The sequence below is a fragment of the Apteryx mantelli genome, chromosome 18 (assembly GCF_036417845.1).
Source record: "Apteryx mantelli isolate bAptMan1 chromosome 18, bAptMan1.hap1, whole genome shotgun sequence".
Taxonomy (NCBI): Eukaryota; Metazoa; Chordata; class Aves; order Apterygiformes; family Apterygidae; genus Apteryx; species Apteryx mantelli.
This window is the reverse complement of record NC_089995.1, coordinates 16563226-16575922: the sequence shown is the minus strand read 5'-3', so window position 1 is coordinate 16575922 and position 12697 is coordinate 16563226. Positions and strand designations below refer to the sequence as shown.

At 40.3% G+C, this 12697-nt stretch overlaps 1 protein-coding gene across 3 annotated transcripts; it reads right to left on the bottom strand.

Moving 5' to 3' along the window:
* Window positions 1-2389: 2389 nt before the first annotated feature.
* GID8 (GID complex subunit 8 homolog) lies at window positions 2390-9925 on the bottom strand. Of its 3 annotated transcripts, none has more exons than XM_067307726.1 (6): window positions 9865-9925; window positions 9199-9316; window positions 8563-8692; window positions 7151-7347; window positions 6442-6639; window positions 2390-6112 (listed from the first exon to the last, which is right to left on the bottom strand). In XM_067307726.1, exons 3-6 carry the CDS (start codon window positions 8678-8680, stop codon window positions 5939-5941), a joined length of 687 nt encoding a protein of 228 aa, XP_067163827.1. In that variant the 5' UTR covers window positions 8681-8692; window positions 9199-9316; window positions 9865-9925; the 3' UTR covers window positions 2390-5938. The 3 variants fall into 3 exon arrangements, with proteins under 3 accessions (XP_067163827.1, XP_067163828.1, XP_067163826.1); XM_067307727.1 differs by lacking the exon at window positions 9199-9316 and having other exon boundaries at window positions 2390-2779; window positions 5936-6112; XM_067307725.1 differs by lacking the exon at window positions 9199-9316.
* Between the last annotated feature and the right edge of the window lie 2772 nt (window positions 9926-12697).

Below are 12697 nucleotides of genomic sequence, written 5' to 3'. Positions count from 1 at the left end.
ATCTCCCATCTGCTACTCCTACAGCCAGGCAAACCAGCAGCCTGTTAACTGCTCATTAAAATTAAGCCTGTAGCAGACTAATGTTTAGCTAACTCACCCATTCTTCTCCCAACAGGAATACTGCGCAAGTCCCTGAGGAGCAGCTAGCAACCTAAATCAAGAGGAGTAAAAGCATTATTGAGCTGAACTTTAGACCGGGAAATAATAAAAGGTTCTTCACACACCATAGAGATGACTCCAAAACAAGGAGCAAAGTCATACTCTTCTTTGCCTCAGCATTTCAGAGGAAAGAGCTCTGCCTCAAAAGGCCTCTGGTAGGGTTGCAGTCCTCCTGCTGATGGAGGAAGCAAGTACCAATAGGCTTAGGTACAAGGGGGAAACCGAGGGGACCGTGTGTAGTAATTATGGGGTTCAGTCGTCATCAAGTTGTAGGCTTCCCTTCAGTTATTTGGACAAGAAATTATGCAAAGAAAGTGTTTTTATTCACTCTGCTACTGTGTCTGTTTCCAGAAGAGGGAGCCAAGTCCTGGAGAACTGCAGCCAAAATCAAAACCGTTGTTCAATCTGCGACGAGAGATTAGGAGAACTAGGGGTGTATATATCCTTATCTTTTTAAATGGTATATGTGTTTGGAATTAATTAACTCTTGGTGGGAGAGGAGATGAATGCTGATGTAACTACACAAGTTAAAGCATGTAATAAGCTCAGAACAGAACTCAAGAGCATGAGATCTCGGGCATGATACAGTAACCAGAGATAGGGAAAACGGATTAGATCATACCCATGTATGAGCTAACATGCCTATGTTACAGTCCCATTACTGCGGGATGGGAGCGTTGATACTACCCCATTGGCTATCAGCTTGCTCAACTTCCAAATCAAATCATAATTTTAGTATGGCATACAAAGTTTGCTGTATTTGTTGTACTCCTCCCCTTCCCCTCCTTATGCTACTCAACGTCGTCTCTTCGTTGAATAGCTGCTTTGACTAATTTGCTTCTCACATAAGAAGCAAGTTTCACTTTCAAAAATAGCTGTGGTTAAAAAATGTGTTTGAGTGTAAAGTTAACAGCCAGCTTGTAGCATCTACCACATGCACATAAATAAGTCTAAAAAGTAAAAACACAGAAATTGTTCCTTTCACTGCTGCATAATTTTCTGAAAGCAAATCTCCCATTGAGCTGATTAAATGGCAAATGGAATCAATTCAAAAGACAGGCGCTAACTTAAGAAAATAATCTTATGTGAGAACACAACCTGCTCTAGTTTTTCATATGCTCAGTTTAATCTGCCAAAAGATTAAACCAAACAAAAGATTATTGGATTAATATTTATCTATCACTAAAATTTATCCACAGTATCAGAACAGTTACATTATTTAAAGATTTTGTTAAGCACTGATCAAGAACAAAAGCTGTGTTTTCGAGGGGAGTGGAGGGAGAAATACTCCCTCCAAAACACTCCACAGAAGACAACTGTTGCCTCCTAAAGGGACAGTGCAGTTGTAGTTTGAGAGCCTCTTGCTATCTAGGAGCCATTTAAACACAACTTGCCCACACTTTGAAGAAAATGCATGTGGCTTCTAGTGCCAACAATGTAAACTTGCTGCAGACAGCCATATGCTAAAAAATAAAGCAAAGCAGCAGAGAAGTTGACAAATGGTAGATCGCTTTTAAATGAACAGTGACTCCCATGCAGGAATTCCTCCAGGAGATGGGTATAGGGTAGCAGCACGTGCTTGGATGCCCAATTTAAGACAAGGAGTACAACAGGGAAAGCACAGAGCTTTCTGGTTCTGAAGTGCCCGAAGACATCAGCATGCAGGTCACCAGTAGTACAGCCAACCTCATCCTTGACTTCATTGTATGAAAGCAGGGGGGCAGAGGAAAGGAAGAGAAATAGGCGCTACGACCAACAAGTGCTCATCGAGAAATACAAATCATTGTGAGGGTACTGTTCATAAGCTTTGCTTTTTATCTCTGTGTAGCTGAGCACGTCAAGGCAACCAGCTGTCAAGCAGGGCTGGGGACAGCATTGCTCGTGCAATGACTGTAGACCCTGCTAGTTCCTTTTCATTAAGAGCATCGTGGCAGGAACATATACTAACCAGTCACACTGCTTCTAGATGGAATGGGGGTCTACAATACAGCTTCGAACCCATCTCAACTTGCACAGTCTAAGGGCAGAGTTAGGGCAAAAATATGACTCCGCAGCCTTTTATATTTTTTGAGATAAGGGTCTGAAGGATGCTTTCAGCTACTGTTGACAGTGGGAGGCCCAGTTACCCGTGAAGATAAGACACACAGGGATCACGCTCCAACTCAATTTAATAAGCTTCATAACGAACTTGGACAGAAAGTGGTTTGAAGTAAGTCGAGCAACACTCATCTACTAGTCAAGGATTTTTTTAAGTAATGCTTTTAAGCTTATATTCAAGCATACAAAGCATAAATTTTACAAATTAAAAGCAATAAAATCATCCTAGAATAATGTAATGGCTTCCCCTATATGTACAAGGAGCAGAAAGGAGACAGAATTCTTTCCAGGTAACTTCACACATTTTTAATGCTACATAAGTGCTCTCCACATCCATTTCATTTTTTCTGTTAATGTGGGTGGAAGGAGCTGGAAGTGTTTGAATAAAATCATCTTAAAAGAGAGAGAGGTACTTCACCTGGTTTCAAGCTGCATCTGTTTGCCTCTTCAAAAGGCTTGAGAGGAAGTGCTTTACTTAAAAATTCTGCTGTTAGTTTCTGTGCAGCAACCTCTGGTTTTCCGGCTATATAAAATTAAACAGTTCAGTAAGTATTTCTCAGAAAGCACTGCCAGTACTTCATCTTCATGGACACCCGTTATTCCCTACCCATCATAAACGACTCCATTGTACAACAGAAGCAACCATAGTTTAGCTTAGATTTGACACTCAAAAAAGAAACATAGTAACAGTCAGGAGACAGTGTTATTAGGGAGGTGATAAGTTTTGGAAAAGGAGTGAAATTTAGAGCCTAATCAAAACACACTTGATATAAAGTCTTTTTGCAGAGACATATAAGACAGGATATTTTACAACCCAACTTCTTTATGTTCATAGCATTAATGATAAAACCTTATTCGCTTTCAACAAAGGAAAGGTTGGGGGAGGAATGAGTGTAGTGTATTGCATTTAATTACTAGATTTGTTTGCCACCATTGAGTTTGGAACAAATCTTCATACAAAAGCTACTTTCATATTGTTTTAAATTAACTGGAACAAAATATGTATTTTTACACTAAAGCAAACTGATCAAAGTGGCATTTAATAATATTTGTTAAAGTGGTCATCTAACAAAAATGGGTCAGCAAAATCCCATTCATTAGTAGTCACCAAATAAGACATTTCTCATGCATATGACAAAAGTTCATTCGTGTACTGACAGAGGTCTGTTTACTGTGTACAATATTTCCATAAATTATAATATGTTTCACAGCCCCTACCATTCAAGAATATTTCAAACAGATTATATATTATATTTGTATATGCAAACTATTTTATATACACTAATATAAAGATCCTTAGAAGTACCATGACTACCTTTATGCTTTCTCTAAAATGCATAGCTTTCAAATATTTTCTTGCAGTTACCAAAAACTTTACAGATTAAAGCTGCTTATCAATGTGGCATGTTCATAAAAACAAAGTGAAATAGTTCTATACTAATTTCATATTAAACCCCTTAAAAAACATGTTTATTTTTAAATGGAAAAAAACAAGCTAGTGAAAATTCAAGTAATCTATGCACAATTTTTGCCCAAATACTATATGAAATTAATGTAGCATTCTAGAAGTACAGTGAACTTCTCAACCAGGACTGTAATACTGCATTTCTCATGGAGAAAAATGCTAGTCATACCACAAAAACGCACCACTTTCCACTTCATCCGGGAGAAGCTTTAGATGAGATTTAGCGCACACATGCCAGAACAGAGGAAAAGCTGATCAGTTATACATGAAGAAATTAGAGCTATTCCAGTTTTGTTTCTGTAGTTTGTTATTAAACAAAGTTACATTAACCATACAGTTTATCACAAACTAAAAGTTATACATGGTTCTTAGACAGCAACCGACTGGAAAAAAAGAAAGAAAAAAAACCACAACAGTTAACAGTTCGGTAAGTGTCAGAATAACCAGTCTGGATGAAGTAAAGCCAGACCACTGTTGCAGGTGGGGGGAACTGATAGCTTGTTGGTTATGTATGAACTTTAAGACCTGCATACCACAAAAGCCTCAATGTAGAACAAAACCATCAGCAATAAATGGGAACAAGTCAAAAATCATTTTGTTACATCCATCATCTAGCTTAACCTTGGTGCTCTGCATCTCTAATAGCTGCTTAACAAACAATGGTTTCCCTCCTCCACAAAAAATAGCTACACAAGTAAACAGTGTTCACAGTAATGCAATCAGTAACAGGTTCTGTTAGTTTCCCTAAGTCAGGTGTATCTGCAAAGCTTTATACAGTTTAATGCATAAGTACTCCAGTAAAATTAAGTGAAAACTAAGTTTCATTCTACAGGGTAATATCTACCATACAAGACTAGATTATGTACAGTATGGGACTGGTATGACAACTGCCAGTGTATCGTGATGTTAAGCTATTTCATCCATCAGACTGGTCTTTGTTCAGCAAGTCGGTAATAACTCGATATATGGGCTTAAAAATCTAGAAATTGATTTGGCAAGATTAGTGCTTATTACTACTGGATATACCAGTATACAGTGCCGCAAAAATTAAGTCAACCAGAACATCCCATACCTAGAAGATTACAATTTGTTGACTTGAAAGTCTGGACTTCACACGTAAAACATTAAAACTATAATCCTAACTGGAGTGAGGACAGTCAGTAAACAAAGTAATACAGGTGAAGATGAACTGCATCTCTTCAGAAAGGTATGGAAGAACTGGGCAAATGGAAATTTCAGTTTTTAAAAACAGCTCAGCTCAAGGCATAAAAATAGCCCTAAGTAGCCCTAAAACTACGACTCTTATCCAGCAAGCATAAAGGCAGATCCTGCACAAGATGATGGATCAGAGGCTTCAGCGAGCACATCTCCCCCCCACTTCACTTCCTAACACAAGTACGTCTTTTCAGCTTACAAAAAAGCCAGTGGTCTTCAAAGCTTTAGTAACCTGCTGGAATCACTGCAGTATCTACAGCTGCAAGTTTCATATAGGGGAAAAAGCCCCCTTAAACAAAAACCCTTACCTGCCTCTGGGGGCCATTTTGGTCATTCATGAAAACCAAGAGAAAACTTATTTCCAACAATACTTCTTGTGAAAGAGATGGGTCACTGATCCATTATGAACATAGCTCTCACCATATAAAGCACCAAAAAGTCAGAAACAAGGAAAAAAAAAGTCCTTAAATTATGATTTACAAGTTTGTACACTATTTCCAAGGCAAAAGGTTGACCTTACTGCAAAGTTTATAGATGAAAACTTGACCAGTTACTTTTAAGGGGAATGTATATCTGGCTATAACTTAAAGGTAGAAAATATTCACTGTTCTATATACACATTTTAAACAGGAGACAGTTAAACTTAACTGAAGAGTTGCCAATATAACTCCATATTAACTCACTGGCCACTAAACTAGGCATCAGTAGCCAATTAGAAACCTTGAGTTCTGTACTTTTAAAAATGCTATTTTTCCTTTCCTGTTTAATTGTTTTTTTAAAAATGTATTATAGTGCATAGCCTAAGTCAGACTTTCAAAGAGATACAGCGCCTTTCAATGCAGTTTTTGCAGCATTTAAAAGGGACTTTTCTCCCTTCAAATTAGATGTTCGTTGAAAAATCTGAATTGAGTGCTGTACTGTAGTAAAAATATTTCAGTCACAGACTGATATAAATGTATACTGTGCAGTACTAAGATTATTTGATGTCCATCTGCACACATTTTACTTGGGTTCTTCAATTGTCCCCTTGCTGAGGTCTGTCATTTTGGGATATTTCACTTTCTTCTGGTCCAGCTCATTCTGAGCCCACAGTAGTAGCTTCAGCAATTTTGCCAACTTGGGTGTTGATTCACGATTTTCATAGTCTAGGACAGCTTGGTTAACCTCACTCCACACCTGGGAAAGAAACACTGGAGTTTAGTAGTAGTTTTCCTATGATTAACACCAGTAACGTCACACAAACATTGACAACACCACACACAGTTTGTTGATTCCTCAGAATATGGCCAGGAAAAAGCTCCATATACTACAAGGCTGGAGAAAATATGGAAGAGAGCCAGCAGTTGATTACAGTAGCACCAGTTTTTTTGAATTTCACTTCAGAAATATTTCTGTTCTTTTGCATACCACTGTATACATGTTTCTAAACATTTCTAAAAATATTTAGACATCACTTTCACCACATATGAATAAAAGACGAGAATTTTCTTTTGAGAAAGTACTACCTTCTGTCGTTGCATCATGTTAAGCAAGTCTCCAAATGGTGATTCTTCAGGATTATCAAAGGCGAGCAAAGCCAGCGTACGCTCCATTTCTGTCAGGCATTCTCTGCTCTCCTCTCCTTGTTCTGCTAATTGGGTCTGAGCAAATTCCAGAGCTGCTTCTGTCTCACGCTGCCGAATCAGTTCAATCAAATGCTGCTGCTACATATGAGAAATACAGCAATATTAGCTAAACTAATAGGCAAATCTTCAGTATTTCAAGACTGTAACCTTCAGTCATCAGTATGTAATTTGAGACAAACACTAGTCCATAATTCGACAGTTTGAGGTCACTTCTTCTAAGTGTGTGAGACAAAGAGCAGCAGACTTGTCTACAAAATCTATTGAAAAGGCTGACACTTTTGAAGAACAGGTTTTGAAAGATGTGTTACTACCAGAACTACCAGCAATCCAGAGTAACAGTAATTTGGAAGTTGCTAAGTCATAGAGGACTGTTGTTGTTAGAAGTTTTCATGTTACTAATTGTATACGATAGTTACTGCATGGCATGCCACAAAGTTTCCCCTTGCTACAAAATGATGTCAAGAACACTTGAAATTGCAGGCATATTCAGTCAGAACCCCCTCAATGCACTCTTAAAACCCACATTAGTTCATTTTCCAGTCTCTCAGCAACCCTTAAAATAAAGAAAAAATTTGCCACTTGTCCATACCTGCAAATGAAAATAAAGATATCTGTTTGTATCTAACAATTCTGGATGGAGGCTGTTTATTAATGCAATGGCTTCTTGGATCTGTCCTTTCAGTATCATTTCTCGAATTTTTATTCTTTCATCCAGAGTCTCCAGATCAACACTGGGTTCAATTCCAGACTCCATTCGAAATTTCTCTGCCGCCTCTTTAAAGCCCTCTGAAATAGAAAAATTTGACCTATAAAATCTATCTTATGAAGCACCTTAAAAAAAAAAAAAAAAGACAGCTTAAATGAAGAAATTGGTGTAATACCTGTGTATTTTGTGGTTAAAAGATTAATTCTGAACTTCTGAAAAGTTCTTATCTATTTAAATAAGTATTTATTAATTCTAATAGGCATCTAATAATGCTTAGTTCATTCTTAATTCAACTATCCTTATTTTCTAAGGAAGCATGCAAGTTATAGTTTGACATCTCAAATATAAAACTTGTTTTATACTTAAATTGAGCAGTATACTTATCCCGAAATATTACCATTTCCAAATTTGGGTATTTTTCCTTCTCCCTACACCCTCCCCTCTAATTCTGTTTACACAGACCTAACAGTTTATTGAGAACAAGCAGAAAAAGAAAATGGATTTTGTTTCCCATACTAACACTATATTCTTTGGGAAAAAAGTTACAAGAGCTATTCTAAATCCTAAATCCTGCTTTCATACGTACACAAATGATTTATGATACTTAACTATACTACTGAGATGCTCTTCCTTCATCTCAGAGGCTCCAGCTACACAGCAGTATAAACAGGGGTGTAGATCAAATACAAATGCCTCCGCCCACGTATAGCTTACTGGGATGGTATGCATCATAATTGCTAGGGCCTATTTCTGAGTGTTTTTGATTGTTCTAAGTATTAAGTTAGGCTATATGCTAACTAGGTAAATGTTTTTGGTCTCAGACTATTTTGACAATAGTGCCCTTTGACAGTTGAATTTTCTAGCCAGTTAAAATTTGCTTCTGACAATTGTTTTGTTCAACTTTGAGAGCGCTATTTAACAACAGCAACATACCTTGAACTCTGTTTTAATGTCACAAAGAAGGACTAAATATGGAAGCAAGTCATGTTTGTTAACACTGTGTTCCAAAAAATACTCTCTTCTCTATATCATTTAGCAGAAGAGTTAGGATTAATAAATGTCATTTCTATTGTATGATATCTGCTAAGTCCTTGCTTGAAGCTAATTAAGTTGGTTTCCACTTAACAGAATACAGGAGCAGAAGTATGTTGTTAAGAGAAACCATCAGTAATTATGAAATCCTTACCACCCTTAATTTTTCTCCATCTAGTAGCACATTCTAGCAAAAACTGTCTGGTTTGGTAAAATAAATGGCATGCATTTAAGAGTCTCCTAGTGTTTTTACTCATTATTACCTGTAACAAGGTAGTTCATGATAAGGCGGTTCATGTCTGCTCTCTGAATATGCAAGTTATTAAGTTTTTCCATCCATTCATCTTTTGTGATTTCATCAGGTTTCTCTGCATAACTCATCCTGGACTCTTACTACAAGGAAAGAAAAGCATCTCATTTAACACATTTCCAGAAAAAAAGGAAGTTTAATATGCATAAGCACTGTGTTACTACCACCTTTATATCTTTTTATGAGTTCTTTTAAACTAACAATCCAAAAGATGCCTGTTTATCCCAAACCATTATTTTATGTTTTCATCCCCCTTGCTCCTGCACTTTCACATATACTGACCAGTATCTAAAGCTGCTTTCGTCAATCATCAAAACACAAGATTCAAACAACATTTTCTCATATTTCTCTTAAATACAGTCCAAATAACCATAGTACAAGAGTTATACAGCACACACAGTATCACAGTGTGACACAAAGAGTTTTGACAGCAAAACAGAAAATTTGTTAACAAACATTTAAAGCAAAGCCTCTGTGTACAACATCTACTTTAAAGATTTCCTCAAAGCTTCGACTGGATAGATACCTGTACTGGATAGCTACAAAAAAGCACATGTTACGTTATCCAATGTACAAATGAAAGACTTACACTAGCTTTGCTTGGGTGTTGACAGCAAAAGTACTCCCGACAAGACTTCTAAAATATTACTGCCTTTTTTTTTCCCCCTCGACTGTCTTTTTTTCAGATTTTGAAGCACAGCGCTCTGCTAAAATTTAAGCTAGCATTTAATCACTTCAAGGCACCTCTGTGCATCTCACGGGGGCAGCGAAAGGCGGAGGAAAGGCAACAACAACAGCAACCGGCACCGCCACCCCTCTCGGGCGAACCCGCGCGCGTTCCCATCGCCAGCCCGTTTCCAACAGGTTTGTCTCCCCCTACGCTGCCGACCGGAGCCACGACCGGCCCGGGGAAAGTTGGGCGGCGGGAGCCGGCACCAGCCCGCCGCCGGCTGAGGAGCCGATCGGCCGCGTCCCCTCACTCGCGCCGCTCCCAAGCAGGCGGCGGGGGACACGCTCCGGCCTCCCCCCGCCGGGCCCCGACCTCCCACCGCCGCCGCGCAGCGCCGAGCCGCTGCCCCCCGACCCAGGCCTCGCCAGGGCCCGGGCCCCCGAAGCGCCCGGCCCCGCTCGCCGCAGGCCCAGCGCCTCCCCGCCGCCCGCAGCGGCCGGCCGCGGCCCGAACGGCCGCGCCAGGGGAAGGGCGCGCCAGCCCCCGTGCCCCGGGGCAGGGAGGGGGCGGCCGCCGCCATCTTACCGAGCGCGCCGCGCTGCCGGCACCGACGCACGAACCCGGGCCCCCTCCGCCGCCTCAGCCAGGCCGCTGGCTCGCGGGTCTCGCGAGAACTGCCCGCTCGGCCAATCAGCGCCCAGAGAGCGGCGAGAAAATGCAACCATAGAGTCGGGGCGCGGGACAGAGTGTACGCCCGCCCCTGTATGTACACATACGTCCAGTGGGGAGGAGATACCATGGAGACGAAGGGTTGGGGTGGGAGAGGGGGGGCTCGCCAGCATCATAGAGTTGAGGGAGACCCCCGCCAGGGTGACCATAGAGTGGGGGTGGCCTAGGTGCGCGAGAGGCGGTTGCGCGCCGCAGCGCTGCGCCTGAGGGGCCGGGGCGAGGCCGCGGCCGCCCGGCGCTTCGGCGCGGGCCGGGGGCCGTGGTTGGCATGTGCAGGGCGTTCAGCCTCGGTTACCGCCTGCAGAGTGGGCCCTGCCGATCCTCCAGGGCCGCACAGAGGGAAATGGGTCTCCTCCTTGGCTCCTGTAGGTGATGGCTTGGTACATTAATGTAAAATTCCACCAATTTCCGTTGATGTTGGTATGCTGGAGGGTGAGCTGCAGTGGCTGAGGGTTCCGCTTCATGATCACTGTCGAAATTAGTACTGGTGGCTGAAAAGAAGCGATAAACTCCACTCGGTGCAGCTAAATCCAGTAGGGTTTGTGGAAAAAAAAGAAAAAAAAAACACCTCAGTTTGTATATTTACATGGAGAGCAGAGCTTAAGAGATGAAGTTTTTCTGTGTGGAATAGTGGAAATGATAGTCCCCTGGAAAATATAATTTCACCTGTACAGAGTGAGAATAAGGATGCGATTACTCATTTTTTCACTTTTTTTTTTTGTAACTGTGCTATAAGCATAGCCTCCAAAACTTAGTTTCATTAAAATTGTATCCCCGTTGAAGCTGTGAATGTCTACATTTAATCAATAATACATTATTTTAACTTCCTTCTCCAAACAAACCTCTGTGCTCATAAACAATACAGAGTTTTGCACAAAAAAAGAACATTTAATCATACAGGCCACCAGTTGCCGTTAGCTGTATGACAAAGCTACAGTGTTGGCTAATATTCCTACTGATTTGACAGCAGGTTTTCTTCCAGCATTAATCTAAAAGCCCTTCTCAGTGGATTTGACTCTTAGGCAAACATAACTTTTCTCTTACTTCTATTTCTTTTCTTTCTGAACCAGTAGTCTTGTAAATCTCCGTTTCTTTTTGATGCCCTGTCTGGTTTTATCAGCTCCTCCCTGAAAGGTGGGGTTGCTCAGGAGACTTCCATAAAGAGGGAGCGAGGAGGCAGAGGCCCCTCTCTAGGAGGGTTTCCTGAGTTTGCTAGATAGGGAACCGCACCCTGAGCAGAGAGGAGACACCAGAGTGTAATTCATACCACAACTGCTGTTTACAGGTGAAGAGCAGAGACTAGGTGTAATTGCTTTCTAGTAAGTAGAATAATTACACTGAATAAGCAAACCAAAAATTTACAAGCTGCTGTTTGGCAGCATGTGTGATTATGCATTGCTGATACCTTTTTTTACAGGTTGGGATGTTCAACTAACTGCAATAGAAAAGTTTCCATTTATCCCTTCTAATGTCCTCTGGGCTAAAGAAAAGTAAAAAGGGGCTAAAGGCAGATCCTGGTTTGTGGTTTTGCTTCTCATGAAAAATACTGTTTTTTCCCCACCTTTTTTTTTTCCAGGAAGGGGCTTTTTTTCTGACCCTGGGGTTACCAGAAAGAAATTTGTAATCTATCTGTGTGAATGTAATGTCCAGCTGCATTCTCTTCTTTTTCCCTTTCCTATGCTTTTCTAGTTTTTTGATGTTTATGGTAATATCAAAGCTTCTTAGAGACTGAGCTGTATTTGAGAGGAGAAGAGATTTTATAATCACTTTAGTTGCAACAACAACATTTTGAATGTTGCTAATGAAGTGTTTTCTTACTGAGGCTGAAAACAAAGTACTTTTCTGATGCATGAACTGTTTTATGTGGTTAAATACTATTGAATAGTACTGCTCCTAGTAACACTTTTTTTGATGGTAGCATTAACCCAATCGGGTAAGATCCCAAGTATATAAATAACTTATGAACTGTAATTACTTTACCTTGATATAGGCCCGTCTTCCCTACTAGTGTGCTGGATACAATGAAAATTCTGCATGTTTGAGGGCTTCAGCAGTATCCTGAGTGATAAAGGACACATATTTTGTACTAACTCTCTCCTGATATAAATCTGTTTAGTCACCTTCTGTGTTCCCCTCCTTTTAACGTGCAGCCTATTGAGTAAATGTTTAGCCATCTCATGTATAATACCTGCTTGCTGTCTTTAATGATGTATATGTTTAGCGAGACGCTTATGTTCCCTGAGCTTCGTGGCCTGGAATACTGAAGGATTTGGGAATGCCAAAATGTATGGCTTGCAGGACTTTGTTCTAGTAGATACTAAGCCTCACGAAAGTAAAAAGGGAGTAGAAAGACACAAAGCTGTGCAGCAATTCAGGGCAAAAGCTTTCTGCATCATTCCACTTTTTCTTAGCAGTAAATCCTAACTTCTGTTAGGATTCTACCCAAACTTGTAACCAAAACTTTATTATTCAGCGAAAACCTTGCAGGATACATCTGTGGCTTGAAAGTTGGATTAGAATGTGTGGAAGCAAAGTATTTTGCTCTTTGGAAACTAGCCTGTCTTCGATATGCCACTGTTCTACTATAATCTTATAGTAATACGGGTAGTAATAACATGAGAATTTGGATGTTGTGAAGACTACAAAATTGAGAATGAAAGAAACTTGTATAATATATCTGCCAAAGTAA